The 24,619-nt window shown below is 35.5% G+C and overlaps 1 protein-coding gene and 1 long non-coding RNA gene across 2 annotated transcripts in view; one reads left to right on the forward strand and one right to left on the reverse strand.

Moving 5' to 3' along the window:
• On the reverse strand, positions 1-13,754 carry HMGN5 (high mobility group nucleosome binding domain 5). The gene is made up of 6 exons (XM_053201418.1): positions 13,572-13,754; positions 11,646-11,675; positions 11,072-11,101; positions 10,740-10,793; positions 8,387-8,515; positions 1-950 (listed from the first exon to the last, which is right to left on the reverse strand). The coding sequence occupies exons 1-6, from the start codon at positions 13,584-13,586 to the stop codon at positions 222-224; spliced, it is 987 nt and encodes a 328-aa protein (XP_053057393.1). The 5' UTR covers positions 13,587-13,754; the 3' UTR covers positions 1-221.
• Positions 13,081-24,619, forward strand: part of LOC128311410 (uncharacterized) — a 24,224-nt gene continuing 12,685 nt past the window's right edge. Inside the window, exons 1-3 of the long non-coding RNA XR_008289790.1 lie at positions 13,081-13,274; positions 14,407-14,481; positions 22,613-22,683. This is a non-coding gene — a long non-coding RNA (uncharacterized LOC128311410). The remainder of the gene's footprint in view (positions 13,275-14,406; positions 14,482-22,612; positions 22,684-24,619) is intronic.

Here is a 24,619-nt window from a genome sequence, read left to right on the forward strand (position 1 = left end):
TTGAAAGAATATTTTTATATATTCCACTATTATAATCACAAAATGTAAAAAGTTTCATGTTAGCTACTTTGTGATGAATAATCAGCATGAAGATGTTCTGAAATTACATTGATGCTAAAGAAAAGTTGTGTTTATAAAATATTTGATAAAAATATTCACCTCTATTAACATTACAACATGGAGGCACATATTACCAAATTATGAAACTATATAGGGAAGCTTTAAACAATATTCTGAGATTCTCCTTTTTTTTCATCTTTTTTGGCCTCTTCTTTATCAGCTACTTCCTTTCCCAATTTAGCCTTCTTATTTTCCTTTCCATCTCTTCCATCTTTCCCATCTCCCTTTCCATTTTCTTCTGTTTCATCTTCCTCTTTGCCATCTTTGCCCTCCTTTCCATCTTCTCCTTTCTCTTTTCTACCTTCTTGCTTATTTCCATCTTCCTCTTCATTTCCAATTTCATCCTCTTTTCCACCTTTATTCTCCTTTTCATCTTCATTCTTTTTTCTTTCTTCTCTCAGTTTTTCTTCTCCTTTGTCTTTTTCACATTCCAATTCTTTGCTATCTTCTCCTTTCCCCTTTCCATCTTCATCCACTTTTTCATATCCTTTCTCTCTTTCTTCTTCTTTCCCTTTGCTATCTTCTTTCCCTTTTCCATCTTCACCTCTTTTTTCATATCCTTTCTCTTTTTTGTCTTCCTCCTTTCCCTCTTCTTTTTCTTTCCTATCTTCATCCTCTTTTCTATCTTCTTTTCCTTTTCCATCTTTGTTCTCTTGCCCATCTTCTCCTTTCTCTTCTTTTTTGTATTGATCTTCTCCATCTCCTTTCTGATATCTCTCGTCTTCTTTTCTTGCTGGTGACACTGCTTCATTCTTTTCTACTCCCTCTTCTTCAACATCTTCATTTTTTTCTTCGTTCATTTCCTCAAGTTCTTTTTCAGGAGCTGGTGCCTATATATAGACAAGAAATAAACAAGATTATATTTATAAATTTGGAATTGTTCTCCTTAAGTATTTATACAGAGTTATAGCTGTTTTATAATTATTCTTTTATAAAAAAAATGATCTCCATTTATAAGAAAGTAATTTTACTGTGAAAAACACCTCCCAAATATGAAAATATAAGGAAAACATCCTAAGAGATATAATTAACTAAAATAATTCCACACACATATGTAGAAATGGATATTTGGAACAATAAATTCAGGAAAATATATTCATATAAATAATTTTCATTACAAATATGGGAAACAGTAAATATGGAAAATGACATATATTCTATATCAGCAATTCTCAGTGAGTAAATAAAATGCATTCTTTTGAGGAAATAATATTTTGTTTCTATAATGGTGAGATTTAGGTTTTCTTTGTAAAAGTTACTTGAAAACTCTTTGACTGGGTAGGCTGTGGGGAAGAGCTAAGATGTAGAATAGTAGGCAGATAATAGGTTTGCCTCATCCCTCAAATACAGCTAGATAACTATCAAATGATTCTGAATACCCAAGAAATTGACCTGAGGGTTGATAGAACAAACTACACAACTAGAGGGAGAGAAGAGGCCACATCAAGGAAGGCAGAAAGTATGGAGATGTGGTTTGGGGGTGAAATGGATCACAGGTGCTGTGGAAGGGAGAGATCTGTGGTTGCACAGAAAGTTGAGAGAGAGTGGAACACACAGGAAAATGCACAAGGAGAATGCTTACCCAAAGCCATTGGCTGGGAAAATGAAAGAGGCTGATTTTTGTGTTTTGGCCACCAGTGGGGCTCAAAGACTAGAGATTTAGAGGTCCTAGGTACAGAGGAATGGGCTGGCGCCATTTCCCTCCCCTGCCCCTCAGCATAAACCTACCTCAGTAGACAGCACAGGAACAACACTGGCTGCCTTACCTATTTACACCAAGTCCTAACACCCTGCACTCTGCTGGTACTGCATTTCTCAGGCAAGTGTGCCTAAGGACCAGTGCAGTGGGCCCCTTCCTCATAAGACTAGCACAACCTCCCACACACACCACTTCTATTTACCATAGATTTCTGCAAAGCTTCAGTTCTAGTGGAAATAGCATCAGGTCTCTTAATAAACAGACCAGAGCACACCTAGTTAAAATTTGCAACCCTCTGGCCAAGGTCCAAACACTTCCCACTGCAGGCAAGAACAACCCTTATAAATGACTGACCTGAAGGATAGAGCAGCCAAATACAGCAGCAGAGCGCATGCAGCACACAACAGAGACACTTCCTGAAGAGCCAGGCCCTGAACATTATACAACCTCTTCTTCATAAAGCCATTACTCTCAGGAGCAGGAAACATAACTGGCTTTTCTAACACAGAGAAGAAGATAGAGACCTAGAAAAATTCCAAGATGGAGGAATTCATCCCTAAAGAAATAACAAGAATAGGTCATGGCCAGGGATCTAATTGTAACAAACATAAGTAATATGCTTGATCCAGAATTTAAAGCAACAATCGTAAGGATACTAGCTGGTCTTGAAAAAAGCATGGAAGATATTAGGGAGGCACTTGTCACAGAGATAAAAGAGCTAAAAAACAATCCAGCCAAAATGAAAATTGCAATAACTGAGATTCAAAACAGACTGGATTGTAATGACCAGAAGATGGAAGAGGCAGAGGAACAAATAAGTGATATAGAAGATGGAAATATGGAAAATAATGAAGCTGAACAAAACAGAGAAGAAAAATTTTGGATCATGAGAGTAGGCTTAGAGAACTCAGTGACCCCATCAAACATAATAGCATTCCTATCATACGCATCCCACAGGAACAAGAGAGAAAAGGGGTAGGAAGTTTACTTGAGGAAATACAGCTGAAAACTTCCCTAATCTTGGGAAGGGAATATTCGTCCAAATACAAGAGGCAAAGAGAACTCCCATCAAAATTGACAAAAGCAGGCCAACACAAAGACATATGGTAGTTACATATACAAAATATGGTGATAAACAACAACAATAAAAATTCTAAAAGCAGCAAGACAAAAGAAGTCCATAAAGTACAAGGTAAGACCAATAAGGTTCCACAGAAACTTGGCAAGCCAGAAGGGAGTGGCATGATAGATTCAATGTACTGAATGGTAAAAATCTACTGCCAAGCATATTCTATCCAGCATGTCTATCATTCAGGATAGGAGAGATAAAGAGGTTCCCAGACAAAAACAAACAAACAAACAAAAACAACAACAACAACAACAAAACAAAACACAACAAAAACCTAAAGGAGTTGGTGACCACTAAAAAAGTTTTACAAGAAATATTACAGGGGACTCTGAGTGGGAAGGAAAGACTGAAAGCAACAAAGACTAGAAATGAACAGAGAGAATCTCCAGAAACAATGACAAAACAAGTAATAAAATTGCACTAAATACATACCTATCAACAATTAATTTGGATGGAAATGGACTAAATGTTCCAATCAAAAGACACAGGGTGTCAGAATGGATAAAAATACAAGCCCAAACTAGATGCTGCCTACAAGAAACTCATTTTAGACCTAAAGACACATGCAGACTAAAAGTGAGGGGATGGAGAAACATTTGTCTTTCAAATGGACATCAAAACAAAGCTGGAGTGGCAATACTTATATCAGAACGACTAGATTTTAAACCAATGACTGTAACAAGAGATAAAGAAGGGCACTATATCATAATAAAGGGGACTATCCAGAAAGAAGATCTAACAATTATAAATATTTATGCACCCAACATAGAGGCACCCAAATATATAAAACAATAACAAACATAAATGAATTTACTGACAATAATACAATAATAATAGGGTACTTTAAAAACCCCAAGTACATCAATGGACAGATCATCTAAACAGAAAATAAACATGGAAACAATAGTTTTGAAAGACATACTGGACCAGATAGACTTAACAGATACATTCAGAATATTTCATTCTAAAGCAACAGAATACACATTCTTTTCGAGTGAACATGGGACATTCTCCAGAAGAGGTCTCATACTAGGTCAAAACTCAGACCTCAGCAAGTACAAACAGACTGAGATCATACCATGCATATTTCCTGACCACAGTACTATGAAACTTGAAGTCAATCACAAGAAAAAATTCAGAAAGTCCACAAATACATGGAGGTTAAAGACCATCCTACTAAAGAATGATGGGTTAACCAGGAAATCAAAGAGGAATTTAAAAATACATGGAAACAAATGAAAATGAAAACACAATGGTCCAACCTTTTGGGATGCAGCAAAAGCAATCATAAGAGGGAAGTATATATAACAATATAGGCTTACCTCAAGAAGCAAGAAAAATCTAAAATAAACAACCTAACCTTATACCTAAAGAAGCTAGAAAAAGAACAACAAACAAACCCTAAAAGCAGCAAAAGAAGGGAAATAATAAAGATTAGAGAAGAAATAAATGATATAGAAAAAACAAACAAAAACCAGGAGCTGATTTCTTTGGAAAAATTAATAAAATTGATAAACCCCTAGCAGGACTTATCAAAAAGAAAAGAGAAAAGGCACAAATAAATAAAATCACAAATGAGAGAGGAGAAATAACAGTCAGCACCACAGAAATAGAATTATAGGAGAATATTATAAAAAAAATCTATATGTTACCAAATCAGAGAATCTGGAAGAAATGGATACATTCCTAGAACCATAAACTACCAAAACTGAACAGAAAGAAATAGAAAATTTGAAGAGACTTATAACCACCAAAGAAATCAAATCAGTAATCAAAAATCTCCCAACAAACAAAAGTCTAGAGCCAGATGGCTTCACAGGGGAATTCTAACAAACATTTAAGGAAAAGTTAATATATATTCTTCTTAAACAATTCCAAAAAAATAGAAATGGAAAGTAAACTTCTAAATTAATTCTATGAAACCAGCATTACCCTGATACCAAAACCAGGTAAGAATTCCGTAAACATATACACACACAACAACAACAACAACAACAACAACTACAGGGCAATAGCTGAACATGGATGCAAAAATTCTCAATAAAATACTAGCAAACCAAATCCAACAATACATTGACAAAATCATTCTCCACAATCAAATGGGATTTATTCCTGGGTTGCAAGGGTGGTTCAATATTTGCAAATGAATCAATGTGATACAACACATTACTAAAAGAAAAGAATCTTATGATCCTCTCAATAGATGAAGAAAAAGCATTTGAAAAAGTACAAAATCCATTCATGATAAAAACCCACATCAAAGTAGGGATAGAGGGAGCACACCTCAACATCATAAGGGCCATATACAAAACTCAGCTAACATTACCCTTAATGGGGAAAAACAGAGCTTTTCCTCTATAGTCAGGAACAAGACATGGATATCCATTCTCACCACTATTATTTAACATAGTACTGGAAGTCCTAGCCTCAGCAATCAGAAAACACAAAGAAATAAATGCATCCAAATCATCAAGGAAGAAGGCCAACTTTCAATTTTTTCAGTTGACATAATATTGTACACAGTGAAAACCCAAAGGCTCCACCAAAAATTGATAGAATGGATACATGAATCCATAAAGTTACTGGATACAAAATTGTGTAGAGAAATAGGTTGCATTTCTATACACCAATAATGAAGCAGCAGAAAGAGAAATCAAGGAATCAATCCCATTTACAATTACACTGAATACAATAAGATACCTAGGAATAAACCTAACCAAAGAGGTAAAAGATCTCTATTCTGAAAACTGTAAAAAATTTATGAAAGATATTGAAGATGACACAAAGAAATGGAAAAATATTCCATGCTCATGGATTATAAGAACCAATATTGCTAAAATGTCTATACTACCCAAAGCAATCTACACATTGAATGCAATTCCTACCAAAATACCACCAGCATTTTCACAGAGCTAAACCATTCTAAAATTTGTATAGAACCACAAAAGTTCCCAAATACCCAAGGCAACCTTAGAAAAGTAAATCTGGAAACATCACAATTCCAGACTTCAAGTTACATTACAAAGCTGTAGTGATCAAAACAGTATGGTACTGGCACAAAAATGGACACATAGATCAATTGAACAGAATAGAAAACCTAGAAATGAACCAAAAACTGTATGGTCAATTAATCATTGACAAAGCAGGAAAGAATATGCAATGGGAAAAAGACAGTCTCTTCAACAAATGGTGTTGGGAAAAATGGACAGCAACACGCAAAAGAATGGAACTGGACCACTTTCTTACACCATACGGAAAAATAAATTCAAAATGGATAAAAGACCTAAATTTGAAAAAGGAAACTATCAAAATCCTAGAGGATAACACATATAGCAACCTCTTTGACATTTCCCATAGCACCTTCTTATTAGATATATCTCCTGAGGCAAGGGAAACAATAGCAAAAATAAACTATCAGGACTTCATCAAGATAAAAAGCCTCTGCACAGGAAAGGAAACAAACAACAAAACTAAAAGGCCACCAATGAAATGGGAGAAGATATTTGCAAATGACATATCTGATAAAGTGTTAGTATCCAAAATCTATAAAGAACTTATCAAACTCAACACTCAAATAATCCAGTTAAAAAGTGGGCAGAAGATATGAATAGACATTTTCCCAAAGAAGACATCCAGATGGCTAATAGACACATGAAAAGATGCTCAATATCACTCATCATGAGAAAAATACAAATCAGAACTACAATAAGATATCACCTCACACCAGTCTCAACAGCTAAAATTAACAATATAGGAAATGACAGGTGTTGGCAAGGATGTGGAGAAAGGGGAACCCTCTTGCACTGTTGGTTGGAATGCAAAGTGGAGGAGTCACTCTGGAAAATAGTATGTAGCTTCCTGAAAAAGTTAAAAATTGAACTACCCTATGTTCCACCAATTGTACTACTAGGCATTTACTCAAAGGATACAAAAATAGTCATTTGAAGGGATACATGCACCCCAATATTTATAGCATTATCAACAATAGCCAAATTATGGGAAGAGTCCAAATGTCCACCATCTGATAAATGGATATATAAGATGTGGTGTATATATATATATATACACACACACACACATACACATACATATATACATATATATACATCCATACAATGGAATACTATTCAGCCATAAAAAGGATTGAAATCTTGTCATTTGTGAAGACATGGATGGAGCTAGAGAGAGCTAAAGAGCCTTATGCTAAGTGAAATAAGTCAGTCAGAAAAAGATAAATACAACATGATTTCACTCATGTGTGTAATTTAAGAAACAAAACAGATGAACATAGGGGAACAAAAGAAAAGAGAGCCAAATCAGAAAACAGACTTTTAACTACAGAGAACAAACTGATGTTTGCTGGAGGGAAGGTTGGTGTAGGGATGGGTTAAATGGGTGACGGGTATTAAGGAGGGCACTTGTGATGAGCATTGGGTGTTGTATGTAAGTGATGATTCACTAAATTCTATACCTGAAACTAGTATTACACTGTATGTTAACTAACTAAATTTAAACAAAAAATAATGTAAATAAGAAATAAAAGTCTTTCACCATATAGCATAGGATCACTTACAAAAATTTTTTCCCTATTTGCACAGCTTTGGTTTGTATATTTGGCACTATATCCCATTTTCAGTGTTTTACTGCAGTATCAAAAACTATGGTATGCATTAAATATGCAAATAAAGACCTGTAAGAAACATTTACATAATAATTTGTTTTGCAATCTGCAAGGGGAAAAGAATCATATGATCTTGCAAAGGGATTTATAAATAGACCATTTGCCAACAAAATGAATAAAGGATTGCTCGCTATTTAATAAAAGTCATTTTATTATTACTAAGTCATGATCACTGTCATTATTCTACCAATAGCAATGCAAACCCAATATTCTCACTACTTATACCTGTAAACTCTTGTATTTTAAATTCATTTTCTTATTTTCCCCTTCAATACTATTATATGTCATAAACTGAATATTTGTGTTCTCCATAATTTATATGATGAAACCTAATCCCCTACCTGAAGGTAGGGCCTATGAGAAGTGATTAGGTCATGAGGGAAGAGCCCTTATGGATGAGATTAGTGTCCTTACAAAAGAGACCCCAGAGATGTCTCTCACCCTTTCTGTCATGTCAGGACACAGCAAGGAGACTGCTGTGTATAAAACAGAAAGCAGGTCCTCACCAGACACCAAAAATGCTGGTGCCTTGATCTTGGACTTCTCAGCCTCCAGAACTATAAGAAATAAATTTATGTTATTTATAAGCTACCTAGTCTGTGGTATTTGTTATGGCAGCTGGAATGGACTAACACAGTATAGAACCACTACTCATTTCATGTTTCTCAACTTTTAAACTACAAGTCAAACAAGATTTCCTTCAGTTGTACCCATTGTTGATCTTTCAAATGGATAAATCTGTTAATATTTAAAATACCTCCATAATTTTGGCTTCTCCATTTTTATCACTATATTCTTCTTTAACGACTTCTTTCTTGTTTTCAGCTATTACTTTGGAACTTGTATCTGTGTTTTTTTCCATCGTATCATGTTCTGTCTTCATTTTCTGTCCAGCAACACAGAATAATAAAAACAAATATACAACTTAAGTGGTGTGTTAATTAAATGGCCCAGGTTATTTTATCAGCTGCTGTAACGATTTATAAAAAGATTACAATATCCATATAAACTTAATATCAATAAAATCATCACTCGACACTTTTACCTCCATTGTAAACCCAAAGCAGCATTAAAAATGAATAATATTCTTCTGATATAAATCAAATACATTTTCTTTTAGATGAGAAGCAACAAGTTAGAATACTGACCATTGACCACTGGAAGCTAATTGCCTGCACCAGATTAGATTTTTATAAATTAACTCTTTTTGACTAGAGGGGGCCAGTTTATCTGTCATGTCTAATAATTAGCAACAGGGTTTTGTTTATTGCAAAGCCTCCAGTGGCTAATAATTAAGAGAAACACTAGCAAGGGCATCACTTTACATATATTTTAAAGAGATTTCCTGGGGACATAGGTGATTCAATATACGTTCTACAAGTTTTGAAATGACTTGAATCATGATTGCTTTACCAAGAAAGCTCTTTGCCTATGTGAGTAAAGAGCACTGGGTGAAGAGGCCAGAAAACCTGTGTTTGAATTTTGGATCTGATACTTACTTGATGTCATCTTGAGCAAAAGTATAAATCTTTTTGTGCATGTTTTTTATATGTAAAAAAGAGTAATTCCACCTACCTCATAGGGGTGTTATTAGGAACAAATGGTAAAATATATGTGAAATTGCTTTAGAAACTATAAAATATAATACAGATATATTATTACTATTTTAACACATGAAAAACAGAGAGTCAAGTATAATAATGCATTTTAAAGTCCAGGATTATATAGTATTTGTTTTATTATAGCATTATCTTCTAATTTTAATGGAAATAAAGTGTTTACTATCTTAATAGCCTATAAATTGAGTACCCAATTTTATAGAATAGTGACCTTGAAATGTTAAACAGAAAAAAAATTTTTTTTAAACTTTTCTCTCCTGTTGTTACTTGTTACTAAAACTTCACTTGCCCTAGTTTTAACAGTATCTTTCTTTTTATTTTTGAGAGAGAAAGTATGCAAGCAGGGAGAGGGGCAGAGGGAGAGAAAGAGAATCCCAAGCAGCCTCCACACTTAGCGTGGAGCTGATGCAGGGCTCGAACCCATGGCTCATAACGCCAGCCAAAATCAAGAGTTGAATGCTCAACCAACTGAACAGTCCAGGCGGCCCCAACAGTATCTTTTAATCAAATAATTCAAAGCGATTTATAAATATGCCTGTAATTTACAGTTTCTCCAATCACAAAATGATGGGATTTGAGGATTTTAATGTTCCTCCTAGCTTTAACCATTTATGATTTTAGGAAGTTAACCAATCTCTAAAATATCAGTCATACCTCAATAAAGCAGTTTAAAAAATTACTAGTATTATATTTGCACACATTTATAAATAAATAAATAAATAAATAAGTAAGTAAGTAAGTAAGTAAGTAACATGGAGAAACGAACTTAATATTGAGGCTATTTCTATTTCTAATGTCATTAGCCATAACATTAGAGTATAGAATATCAATTGTGTTTATTTAAAAATAATTTATGTGAAAACACTTTGCAAACTGTAAAGTATTATCAAATGCTAGTTACTACTATTATTACAAAGCATTATTTTGGTTACTACAGTTTACACCTTTTGTTTTTCCAGCAATATTGGTGTTGTGACTATATGATGTCAAAGGCATATATATTTTACAAGTCTACCCAACTAAAATTTTATTTTGTTTCTTCCTAATAAAAATGTCAAAATACGGTAGACAATCACAGAACGTGAACAAATATTCCTTACTCAAAAAGTTTACATGCACCATATGGTATAATATATTACTAGCTAAACAGAAAATAAAGAAAGCAAAATGATCAGCTGTATGCCTTTCCAAAAACATTATTTTTAAATGTTTTTTAATGTTTAGTTTTGAGAGAGAGAGAGTGAGAGAGAGCATGTGCGAGTGAGTGGGGGAGGGGCAGAGAGAGAGGGAGACACAGAATTCAAAGCAGGCTCCAGGGTCTGAGCTATCAGCATACAGCCTGATGCAGGGCTCAAGCCCATGAACCCTGAGATCATGACCTGAGCCGAAGTCAGATTCTTCACCGACAGCCACCTCACCTAGGCGCCCCTCCAAAAAAATTATTTCTAAAGAAGAGTAATCTTCTGTCAACATTGCCTGTTGAATATTTACCTTTGTAATAGATGTTCTTTTGGGCTTCAACTCTGGTGTCATGGGCACGGGCATCTGCATCAAAAAACACAAGTCATGGTTGGGGGGAGGAAAAAATCATAATTGAAGACAGATTACTAATAATGAAATCCAACCTCTTAATTTAAATAAATGGGTATAGTTCGGACCAAGCACTAGGAAAAACAAACAAACAAACATGCCCTTAGTGTGAAATTTTTTACGACAACATCCTAAATAAATCTTGTATTAAATAGGTAGTATTGTGTAGGATTCTCTGAATTTTAAAAGTACATTTTACAATACATGAGAAGCGTTTTAAAAAGACCACTTACAGCAGACAGTCTGGCTGATCTTCTTTTTGGCTATAAGTAAAAAAAAAAATAGTTAATAGAATTATAGACACACAAAACTAGAATTATTTATATTGTGAAAATATTTAGTGCAACACTACATGAGCATTGTTTTTAAAGAGGCAGTTGTAAACTTGAGTAGAATATATAGTAGAAATATAAATTTTTATTTTCCCTTCCCTGGACCGTTTATACAGCTAAAGAAAAATATCTCAAATTAAACTTCAAATGCTAAGCTAAATGAACACAATGGCTAATAACAAGGAGCATATTTAGAAATAAGAATATAGCCCCTTCTTGCAAACTGACAAAGATTTTTTTTTTGCTTAAAAGGAAGAAACTCTCTCCAGATCTTAACAAGCATAAGGTCCTAAATTCCAAGAAGTTTGTAATTTTCAATACCTGCTATATTTCTGAAAGAGCTCACTAGCATACCATATTCATACTCATATGGTACAAATATACAAATCAGCATCTATTTTTAGCTGCTTGTGTGTCTCAAATTCATAACACAAGTGGATTTTTTCAGTAATATTCTAAAACTAAAAAAACTCACCTCCTGCCTGGTACCATCTTGACTGGCAGCCTATACAGAGGAGAAAACCACACAGGAATAAGGTCATCGATATAAACACATAGATTAGAAAATATTGCATATGGATTACAGTTGTAACATAACCCCTTATGACTTTTTTCCTGGATTCCAGCTCAAGTAGCCACGTGTTATTTCCTAGTAGCATGCTACATACTGCTGTCCGCTAATGTGCAAATGTACACCAAGATGCAAATGCATTCTCAAGACATAAATTCACACAACTAATAATCAATTCCATCCTTTTGTGTAAATTGCATCTCCTACAAACAAACCTTTTAAATTTTAAAATCCACCTGCTGTAGCCAGTGTTAAAGCCAAAAAAAGTGTGGGGGTGGGCAGAATGAAGGAGGAACTTCCTGCAATTTCCCTGTGTTTTGCCTTATGTTTTATATGCAATTGTATTTATCTGATCCTCTCTACTGGCTGGATTAATCTTTCCAAGTCCTTCATACAAAAACTACAACCCCCACAATGTTTTGATGCTTGCTTGCTTTCTCTTTGTTTTCTTTCTTTCTCTTTCTTTCTTTCTTTCTTTCTTTCTTTCTTTCTTTCTTTCTTTCTTTCTTTCTCTTTCTTCTTTCCCTTTCTTTCTTTCCTTCCTTTTGGTCCTTCCTTCCTTCCTTCTCTCTTTTTCTTTTATGGAGGGAACCCCTGCAACGTTCAATGCGTTATTCCGAGGAGCTGGCCATGGACTTTAAAACTTCCCGCCACTACCTGCTACAAGGTTGCTGTCAGATCTGTAAAATAGCACGACCCATTGCACAAGCCTAGAAAAGCTCAGCGGAGGGAATCTCAGGAAATGGGATGGTTACTAAAAACCATTGCTTTTTGTATTTGAGCAGCCCTTTAGTCTGGGAATTATCAAGCTATTACATGATTCATACAGCCCCAGAGCACAGGGGAATTTCGGTCTTATTCCTATGTTTTAGAAATAGGGAAGGTGGCCGGATAAATAGGAATAATATCAAAACAATCACACTGCTTTACATCAGCACAGTGTTTTCCAATTTTATGAAGCAATGAAACAGCGTTCAATTTCACTACTAAGGGACACCCCCCTTCCCAAAACAAGAAACAAACATTCAAACAAACACTGGTAGTAAATTTATCTCTTGTCCAAGAGAGGAGTCACAATTTTTGAAATGACGGTTTGCAGAGTACCTGTAGCCCTTGAATATCTCAAATCAATTCTGCATGTCTAAAAGTGAATAAATCCACGCTACCGCAACATCAGCAGTAGTTTTTATCTTACGCAGTTCTCTTGCCATCTCTCCACCTTTACACAAAGAGTTTGGAGAACTCCAGATCTCATAGCCCTAAAGTTGCTAATTGCAGAGGTGGTTCTCTCCTTCTTTAAGACAGTTTGAAGTCTGCGCCGCCTAATGGCACAGGATTACCATTGCATAGCCATCTGGCATGACAAGAAGTGGAGGAGGGAAGAGGAAAAAGAAAATGGGAAGAACAAAGGCAAATACGGGAGAAAGCCGTGGCTTTCGTTACCCCAAACGCGAAGGTTCCCGGAGAAAAGCCGGAGGCTGAGGAGGAAACTGGTGCCTGGAAGTGTGGTTAAGAGAAGTGTTCTCCAACAGGGTAAGCGGAGGAAGGGAGGTGGGGTAGGAAGCGACAGCACAAGGCTATGGCTGTTTCAGCATGGAGACACCTCTTAAACGATTATTTCCCTTAAACAAAACAAGCCGAAAGTGAACTACTAGTTGCATTCAAGACCATCCTTAATCTTACACTGATCATTCTTTGCCTTTCTTTCCCCCTTCCATTCAGTACATCACAAAATCGAACTAGAAGCCAAAATGCTTTCTAAAACCTCTACGGATTAGGAAATATGTATTTCAGTCTCTAATCCCCCTTCTATCTTCCTATTTCACTTACCTTTCTTTTGGGCATTGTTGCAGCTCTCTACAGGAGATCTTAACAATTAGCAGAAAAAAAGCCGAAAGCAGTCTCTGCCCAAGCGCTCAGAGAGCAACTGAGTTTTCAATGAACTAATTGCAGCACAACCTGTACTCGGCAAAACAAAAAAACAAAACAAAACAAAACAAAACAAAAAAACCACAAAACAAAAAAAAAAAACAAAAACAACAACAACAACAAAAAACACACCTCGTTATTGGCAACATTAAACGCACCAAGACGCAACCAAACTACGTGAATGGTTAGCTGGAGTGGGAGCCAGATTTGAATGACAGGCAGTGAGACCAATAAAGAAAGCTGATCTGCCCAGGGGCGTGGTCCACAGACGCCAGACGCCCTGTTAAGGCTGCCTTTTCAGACCGCTGGTGTGGTGGAGGAGCACATGGACTTGATAAATGCAAAATGCTCAAGCTTAAGACTGGCGGGAAAGCCAGAGTTGTCTTCATTTTGTTTTTCTTTTATGTTGTAATAACAGGCGAAAGTCACAGCAGTTGCTTTCTCCACAGTCTCCAAAACCACCACTTTTACTTATTGCCAGGGATAAAGGGTTTTTGAGACCGGGTTTAGTATAGGCTCCAGTCTTCACATTCTACCTCTGGCAGGAGGAGGATGGAGATGAACTGCGGGGCGGGGGGGGGGGGGGGGGGGGGGGGGCAGTATTGATTCAGAAAGTAGAGAAGACTGAAGCTGTTTCTCTGGTTGTGGGAACTTTCTGCCAAAGCAGTATTGTGGTCCTGGCATGAGGAGGGTGCTAAAATGTGAGGAGGGTGCCAAAATGTTGCGTCTCCTGCAGGTGAAGAGTTGAAAGAAAACTGAGAGCTGGAAGAGCAGAAGAGCCTGAGGGCACAGACACCTGATATCCCACTTGGTAAGCATACACCAAGAATAGGACCTCGAGTTAAGTTTGTAGTAACAAAGGTCTATCCAGGGTTAAAGTGCTGATACAAGGGATTTTGAATCCAAAGGTAGCATTTAGTGAAGGGACTCAGGAAGGTGCCATGCAAAAATGTGTTTAGGACTCAGAGCCTGGACTAGGATCAGGTGATTAAAAGGCACTCATCAGTGCCACAAAATTTAAGGATGGGCCCCAAACTCAGATTAGGGTGAGGCGATTGAGGTGAGTCATGCAAGCACAGGGTAGGATCCTTTTTGAAAAATTTTGATATTTTGTTCATCATGGACTTTGGTACATTAATTTAGATATTTAAAATAGTGCATTAAGTATTTATCTTCATTGTTGAGTTTTGGAGTTCTTACATTTTATGCCGAAGGATAGTGTCTCCTTAGCCTCACCATAGTTTAACCCATCCTTAGGTGGATTTCTCGTCTAAAAGAGACTTCTATCTGCCTTCCAAAGTTAGTTCCTGAGACCTAAAGGTTGTGGGAGTGGGGATGGGAATTGGCGACTACTGTACTTGAGGATAATTGTGGGTAGAAATGGAGATTCCAGGTCCTGAAGCCCTTTCTCAGAGTACCTTACTTTGGTTGTTGTAACATGTAATTGGGTTTAAAAGTGCTCCAACGACAGCCCAAATCCTTATTCTGGAAGGTTAATTTAAAAAGGAAATTAATATTTTGCACAACTACCTAAAGGGGGAGTTTCATTTGTGTTCATGTGTACTAAAAAATTGGAATTACCAGTTTAAAAATTTAATATTCATAGCTGTTACATAATACATAAGCATCCCCTCAAACTAAAATATGGCCTAACAGAAGAACCCATCATTTAAATTTTTGCCCATTCTTCCCCAGCCATCTATACTGTGGAATTAAACAGATCCAGTAGTATAAGACTGTTTGATTACAAGTCAACTTCCCTTCTCCAATCTCATTGTATTCTGATTCAAGTAAGTAAATTAAGAAGACATTTATATTGCTTCCTTTGCCCACAGTTATTGGAATCATGCTTAGATCCTCTAGAGGCCTCTTTTTGCCCTTATGGTGAAAACATTACTGAGCGAGCTTAGATATTTTTCAATCATTTTATGTTCCACGAGTTAGAATGTAAGTATAAAAATTGGGTACAAAATGAGGATTGCCTCAAAAGGATAAGAAAAAAAAAACATGAAGGGAATGAAAAATGTGGCAACACTGGAACACATTAACTCAACAAATTCGTATTTAGCATTATTTTGTGAATTGGATTTTGGTTTTGTAGACTAACCTGTAAAAAGACAAAACTCTCTGGCATGCAAAGTTAAATTACATAGTTTCTACCCTTAGGATTTTTATAATTTTTAAAATAGAGCAAGCAGTTGCATGCATATTTATAAATCAAGGTTGCTTTATCATATGAGTGGTACAATCTAAGTTTGATATTATAACAGAGGGGAACTATCATTTAGGGCAGATCATTGGAGAAAATTTTTGTTGAGAAGGTGGTATTTGACTTGGCCCTGAACTGTTGAATAGACTGTTAACAGCAAATGCAGATACAGGAAATATTTGTACTTGTTAGGGAAAAGAATGCCTAGTCCAAGTGGACTGAAACAAATGATCATGTGAAGACTTGGGAAGTCAGGCTTAGTTTTGAGGCAAAGCGCAAATGTGTAGTCAGTGAGATCTAAGATACCTCTTAAGTTTGTCAGCATTTTTGTTTTTTTGGTCAGTTTTTCTTCCTTGCTGTCTGACTTGTTGCAACTGTGATTTATGTCTTATCAGATTGAAAAAATAGTCATGCATGCATAAAAAATATTCTAATTGTGACATAGTTCTCTAATTCTTGACCTACCACATACCATGTTCTTTCTAATCATTAATCAGGTGGCCTTTTATACAAACCAACCTGCCCTAGACTCTTCATTTGCTGTATTATTATCTCGTACTACAGACCCATTCTGTTATATCTTTGCCTATCAAATGTCTACCAAAACTGCTCAGATTCAAATCTAATATTACCCCTTTGACAAAAGCCTTCTCCAATCATTTCTGCCCTAAAAGATCCTGCTTTCTTATTATGTAATAGAATTTAAATTGTACCACTCATATGACACAAGCAAACCTGATTTTCCCCAACCATTCAGTCCTAAAATTTCACATTGATTTAAAATTTTATATACTTATTTCGCCTTGCCTGAATATTTTCTCAGCACATCATATTCTACATAGTTTCTATGAATTTACTAACTTTAAAAACTATTTTTCTAAAATTGATAAATTATTTTTAAGTAAGGCTTTAATCTTTGTATAATTGTCAAATTAAGACTTTTTTTGGCTCAGTTTTTCTAAAATTAAATTGGCTTATTTCTCTTTTACAATTGTTTATTGACTATAAAGGTTGATTGTTAGACAACTCTCCACTGGACTCTCTAATTTCCCCTGAGTATTAAGTATACCTACAAGCACTCTAAAAACCTACAGAAACTTTAGCATGTCCACTGGGTAACCATTGGGAAAAGACACAGAAAGATATGAAAAATTATAGAGGAAAGAAACCAACATTAAACAGAGAAAGATAATCCAAAAGAGAATATTAAGATTATGTATTTATGAGAAAAGGGGTGCTAGGCAGTTAAGATAAAAGAGGTCTTCAAATGTCCTGTTTATAGTTTAGAATGATATATATGTTACATAATTAGAAGTATTTCTGTATGCACTGCTTTATGTGCAATGGGATCTCAAAAATACTGATTGATTAGTAAAAAGATATTTGCTTTTATCTATTAAATTATCTTTGATTTTGGCATCATCCATTACCATTATTGTTTCCATTATATTTACAAAAAATGAAAAAATCAGAAAACTACCTACTATTGCTAACAAATAATGATGTAAGACTTTTAGTATGTAATTAAAATTCTGTGTTTTATTATTTATTAATTTTTGTAAATGTTTATTTTTGAGAGAGACAGAGCATGAGCAGGGGAGGGGCAGAGAGAGAGGGAGACACAGAATCCTTAGCAGGCTCCAGGCTCTGAGCTGTCAGCACAGAGCCCGACATGGGGCTCAAACCCAGGAACAGTGAGATCATGACCTGAGCCAAAGTCTGACGCTTACCCGACTGAGCCACCCAGATGCCCCAAAATTCTGTTTTAAATATATTGTTGGTTGGTATTTTCAAAGAGCAAAATAAATGGTAAGTCTACAGTGAGCCAAATACATCAATGCACTTATTTTTGAGTCATGTTGAAGATTGATCTGAGGAATTGCTTGGATTGATTACAGCACTTAGCTGAAACTCTGGAATAACTTTTAGCTCATCTGTAATTTTACTTGAAAGTATTTCTGTTGGCTAAAAGTTATTTGAAAATTTTCCATTTCTCATAAGTGTCCTCATTTACTTGAAAAGAGTTCCAAAGTTTTTTACTTTAGCTATAAGGACTTATGTTTCCTTTAAATTTACTAAATTCTATTAAACTTAATTTGTATTTTTGCATGAAATATAAGAGTTTTAAAATCTTATTTTTTCTAATATTTTACCATCAGCCTGATCTTTTGTTAAAGTTTTTATTTATTTTGAGAGAGAAAGTGTGACAGAGTGGGAGCAGGGGAGGAACAGAGGAAGAGGGAGAGAGAGAGAATCCTAACCAGACATGGGACTCTATTCCACTGACCGTGAGATCATGACCTGAGTGGAAACCAGGAGTCAGAGGCTTAACCAATTGAATCACCCAGGTGCTCCTACCATCAGCCTTATCTTATAGAAGCATAAATATTAGTCCATGGCTAATAAACTACTAAGATGTAGTTTGGGAGACTTCTACAACTTGTGTGAATATTATGGTACACTAAGACAATGGCATCTTTAAAACAATTATATTTTGGCTTTTTATATTTTAATTGCTTTAATGCTTCAGGCTTTTTCTGTCTCCTTAGAAAGCTCACTAATGCTGGTTACATTTATAGCAAGAATTTATTAGAAAATAATAAAAAATATTTGATAAATGCCACATATTGCCCACATGAGACTACAGCCTATTTTCAAGAAAAGATAAATCAGTTTTCTGGTATAGTTCAGCTGTCCCATCAATGAGCGTTGATTACAAACAATCACCCTTCACTGAGAAAATAGTGGCAACCTATCAAATATGTTGTGTGTAAGAAACCAACTTCCTCACTAATAAAAATATTTGATATAGTAAACTGATACCATTTTAATAAGAGGCTAAAGTTAAATGCTGGATTCTCTTAACTTTGCATCATACTAGAGATTTTTCCCCTACTCTCTGTTTTAGGCTTTCATCCACTCACTTAGAGCCTTACATATCAGCTTATTTTATAATAAGCACCATATAACCTCCAAATTTTTTAATTTATTGTAAATTGCTTGAAATAAATATCTACACATATTTAAACATAGCTAAAGTGTGATAAAAAAGTTAAAACTAGTTTGCTTCAATCTTCAAACTGTACATACAAATATTCTGATGAAGTAGTAGAACTCAAGTAGATTTTGTTTTGGGAAATTGTCAATGTATGCTGTTGTTCTCACTAACTGCATATTCCATTAAGAGGATAAATGAACAAACAGCTGTACAATAATGGTATTAAGTCTGATAATACCTTCGAGTACACAGCAAAGCAAGAGTGCAGGGAGGAAGACAGAAAAGAAGTTCCCCTGGAGGAGATCCATTAAGAAATATCTCTTAAGAGTCATTTTTTGGGAGATCATTCATACACATCTCTTGTGTTCTTAAATTCTAAGGACATGGTGGAAAACATTTACTTATTTCTTACTTACCTTACTTCATTTTGAAAGAATCATTCTTTTTGTTTGTTTGTTTCTATTCTCTTTATTCTTATAAATTCAAGTTAGTTAACATAGAATGTAGTATTGGCTTCAGAAGTAGAACTTAGTGACTCGTTACTTATATACAACACCCACTGCTCATCCCAACAAGTGCCCTAATGTCCATCACCCATTTAGCCCATACCCCAACCCTCTTCCCCTCCAGCAACCCTCACTTTGTTTTCTGTTTTTAAGAGTCTCTTATGGTTTGTCTCCCTCTGTGTTTTTATCTTATTTTTCCTTCCCTTCCCCTATGTTCCTCTGTTTTGTTTCTTAAATTCCACACATGAGTGAAATCATATGATATTTGTCTTTCTCTGACTGACTTATTTCACTTAGAATAACACTCTCTACCTCCATTCATATCATTGAAAATGGCAAGATTTCATTCTTTGGAATTGGTGAGTAATATTCCACTGTATGTATGTGTGTGTGTGTGTGTGTGTGTGTGTGTGTGTACACACACCACATTTTCTTTATTCATTCATCAGTTGATGGACGTTTGGCCTCTTTCTATAATTCGGCTATTGTTGATAACACTGCTGTAAACATTGGGGTGCATATGCCTATCCTCTTTTTATTAAGTCAATCTATAATCAATTTGTTAAATAGCTGACAATACTTCATTCATTTCCCACACATTTAAAACTGGAAAATTATATTTTCTATTCAAGTGAGTAACCATTCAAGCAAATGGGCATGTTCAGTTCTTATACATTTTAATGATAATAGTATAAATCTACATTTACATATTTTCATTATTTCCTATAAACTAAATATATTTTTGGAACATTTTCCCTTGCTTTCAGAGTTGTGTTGTCCAAATACAAACTAGAAAATATTTTTAAATATGTTCATTAAATAGTTTATATTGTTTAGACTATTTCATATATGAATTCATTGCTGATTCAAACTGAAGGGAAAATAGAATTATTCCTTCTGTCTCCTTTTGTTTTCATATTCTAATTCACTTCTAAATTTATTATGAGATTAATTGCCATTCATCACTTAATTTCTCCTGGAAAAAGTCCACATTGAAGATTTTTTAAAAATGTAATGTTTATTTATCTTTGAGAGACAGAGACAGAGCATGAGCGGGGGAGGGGTAGAGAGAGAGAGGGAGTCACAGAATCTGAAGCAGGCTCCGGGCTCTGAGCTGTCAGCACAGGGCCCGATGCAGGGCTTGAACTATGAACTGTGAGATCATGACTTGAGCCCAAGTCTGATGCTTAACTGACTGAGCCTCCCAGGTGCCCCAACATTGAAGATTTTTAAAAAGTAATACAATACATGCTATTTTAGTTCATGAGGTATGACTTGTTCTGTGAAAAATATTATTTTTGTAGCTCTTGAAAATAGAAATATTATTTTGTAAGTTTATGATAACTTTTGCCCATAGAAAGTAGTATCCTATTACATTTTAGCCATTTTAATTTTATCTTTAAAATAACTGTGGCAAGGGGCACCTGGCTAGCTCAGTCAGAAGAGCATATAACTCTTGATCTTGAGGTTAATGAGTTTGAGCCCCACATTGGGTGTGGAAATTACTTAAATAAATGACTAAATAACTGTGGCAGGATAATTCCTTTATATATTAATTTGTATTCTGTTTCCATTTCAAGAATTATCCAAATCTTTGTGTTTCTTCTTCTCAGTTGCTAATGGTTATGCTTTGAGAATTTCACTGGCTAGGTTCTTAAAATTTTTGGAACTTGCTTATCAGAAAGGAAGAGATCCCAAAGAGTAGAAGAGAGGAAAGGAGCCACACTGAAGGAGACTTTGAACTTTCCTCAAGGCAGAGGAGGTGATAGGGGATGGGTTAGCAAGACCAATGTACATATTTGCACACAGTGTTCCAGATTAAAATGTGTCTGTAGGATGCCAAATCAGATACTAGGAATACTGGAAGAGGGGTATCTCTGAGAAGGATTGAAACAAAGTGCTTTGGAGACTTGTAGCAAGAATTAGCACTGGAGAGCAGCACCACTTTACACTCTCACCAACACCGAAGAATGTTCACTTCCCTTGCCTTGACCAGCATTTAGTATTTTAAAATATATTATTTTTTACCAGTTGGATAGACTAAAATATCTCCTTTTGATGTATATGTCTTTAATTGTGAGGAAGTTGAACAACTTTTTTATATGTTTGATGGCCATTTGTATTCTTTTTCTGTGAATTATTTGTGTTTTTTTTTAAATTTTTTTTTCAACGTTTATTTATTTTTGGGACAGAGAGAGACAGAGCATGAACGGGGGAGGGGCAGAGAGAGAGGGAGACACAGAATCGGAAACAGGCTCCAGGCTCTGAGCCATCAGCCCAGAGCCCGACGCGGGGCTCAAACTCAGGAACCGCAAGATCGTGACCTGGCTGAAGTCGGACACTTAACCGACTGTGCCACCCAGGCGCCCCTCTGTGAATTATTTGAACATAACCTTTAGTTTTCTTTTTATAAAGCCTTTTTTTAAAGTTTATTTATTTATTTCAAGAGAGAGAGAGAATCAAAGCAGGCTCTGTGCTAATAGCATGGAGCCTGATGCAGGGCTTAAACCCAGAAACTGTGAGATCATGACCCGAGCAGAAATCGAGGTCACTTGCCCCAAGATATCGCCCAACCAATTTAGCCATGTAGGTGCCCCATGAGCGTTATTTTTCTATGTGATTTTTCTCTTTCATCTTTTGAAATGTTTACAGAAGTATATTTTTCCAAAAGAGGATTTAAGTTTTTATGTAGCTGTATCACTTTTTATTTATGACTTCTTGTTTGTGTTTTCTTTTAGAAGAACTTCCTCCTTCCAAAATTATAAACATATGTTTTAACACTTCTCTCTGGAAATTATGTAGTTTCACTTTTTATAGTAAAATATTTGTGCAGTTGTCTGGACTTTATACATTTAAGAAGTGAGTTGGGATACAGCTTTTTTATTTTTTTCCCAAAATTTGGGCCAGTTGTTTCACCATAGAATTTATCATCTACAAGTGAGGAAGTTGAGACCTAGAGTAATAAAACAACTCACCTAAGATTTCTAAGTTATTAGCAAAGTTAAGAACAGAAATCAAGTTTCCGATTTCAACTTTTGGCCTGTAATTTTTCCAACAAAGTATACTGACTCAGTGTACCTTCTCTGCTTAATTACTTTCCTGGCTTGACAGTATTGTGATTTAGTCTAACCCAGTAGAAATTTGATAAAAAAGCTTTTTAATTCTAAACAATTAATATGCTTGCCATCAGAAAAGTGTGAATTACAAAATGATTTATTTTCTTCTGTAGGGAAGATCTTTACCAGGAACTTCAGAAAGAGAGAACAGCTATGTTTTAGATTGGTTCTTGGCATAAGGAAGGTAATGATCATAATGCTTTCATGGGAGAGTTTGGGGTGAGAATGGGAGTGAGAAAAGAGGAGGAAATGGACTTTTTATATTTTTCTCTTGGGTCAGACCTTCACAGAGCCACTATTTGGTGATTATTAGTAAAATATTCCCTGTTTTCTCCAGATTAAATTAGTAAGAACAGCTACCATTTATTGGAAGCTTACTATGTATTAGGAACTATTTACGTGTTATATGAGTTACTTCTGGTGATTATTTTACAAATGATATAGCTAATAATTGTTTTTTCAGTCATAATTTGTTTCTTTGTTTTTGTTGCAAATTTTTATTTAAATTCTAGCTAGTTAACAAAAAGTGTAATATTGGTTTTAGGAGTAGAATTTAGTGATTCATCACTTACATACAATGGGAGGTGTTCATTACAAGTACTTTAATAGCCATCACACATTTAGCCCATTCCCCACCTACCTCCCCTCCAGCAAACCTGTTTTTCTCTATAGTTGGTAATTTCTTGTGGTTTGCCTCCCTCTCATTTTTTAATTCTTTCCCCTATGTTCATCAGTTCTGTCTCTTAAGTTCCACATTTGAGTGAAATCATATGGTATTTGCCTTTCTCTCACTGACTTATTTCGCTTAGCATAATATAATCTAGCTCCATCCACATCATTACAAATGGCAAGATATCATTCTTTTTTTTAAGTTTACTTATTTTTAGAGAGAGACAGGCAGCAGGGGAGGGACAGAGAGAGAGAGAGAGAATCCCAAGCAGGCTCTGCTCTGCCAGTTCAGAGCCCGACATGGGGCTCGATTGCACAAACCATGAGATCATGACCAGAGCCGAGATCAAGAGTCAGATGCTTAAACAACAGAACCACCCAGACGCCCCAAGATATCATTCTTTTTCATGGCAAAGTAATATTCCATCATATATACATAGCACTGCTTCATTATCCGTTCATCAGTAGATGGATATTTGGGCTCTTTCCATTTTGGCTATTGTTGATAATGCGGCTATAAACACGAGGGTGCATGTGCCCCTTCCAATTAATACTTTTGTGTTTTTTTAGTAAATACCTACTGGTGCAAATGCTGGGTTTTAGGGAGTTTCTATGATTAACTTTTTGAGGAAACTCCATACTGTTTTCCAGAGTGGCTGCACCAGTTTGCATTCCGAAAAACAGTGTAAGTGGGTTCCCCTTTATCCTTATACTCTCTAACATCTATTGCTTCCTGCGTTGTTAATTTTGTCCATGCTGACAAGTGTTAGGTGGTATCTCATTGTGGTTTTGATTTGTAGTTCCCTGATAAAAAGTGATGCTGAGTGTCTTTTCCCGTGTCTCTTAACCACCTATATGTCTTCTTTGGGAAAATGTCTATTCATGTCTTCTGCTAATTTCTTCACTGGGTTATTTGTTTTTGGGGTGTTAAGTTTGATAAGTTCTTTATAGTTTTTGGATAGTAACCCTTTATCTGATATGTCATTTGCAAATATCTTCTCCCATTACATTGGTTGCCTTTTAGTTTTGTTGATTGTTTTCCTTGCTGTGCAGAATCTTTTTATCTTCATGAAGTCCTAGTAGTTCATGTTTGCTTTTGTTTCCCTTACCTCCAGCGATGTGTCTAGTAAGAAGTTACTATGGCCACGGTCGAAGAGGTTGCTGCCTGTATTTTATTCTAGGATTTTGATAGTGTGCTGTCTCACATTTAGGTCTTTAATCAATTATGAATTTATTTTTGAGTATGGTATAAGAAAGTGGTATAGTTTCATTCTGCTACATGTTGCTGCCCAGTTTCCCCAACACGATTTGTTGAAGAGACTGTCTTTTTTCCATTGAATATTCTTTCCTGCTCTGTCGAAGATTAGTTGACCCTATAGTTGTGGATCCATTTCTGGGTTTTCTATTCTTTTCCATTGATTTGTGTTTCTGTTTTTGTGCAAGTACCATAC

The sequence above is a fragment of the Acinonyx jubatus genome, chromosome X (assembly GCF_027475565.1).
Source record: "Acinonyx jubatus isolate Ajub_Pintada_27869175 chromosome X, VMU_Ajub_asm_v1.0, whole genome shotgun sequence".
Taxonomy (NCBI): Eukaryota; Metazoa; Chordata; class Mammalia; order Carnivora; family Felidae; genus Acinonyx; species Acinonyx jubatus.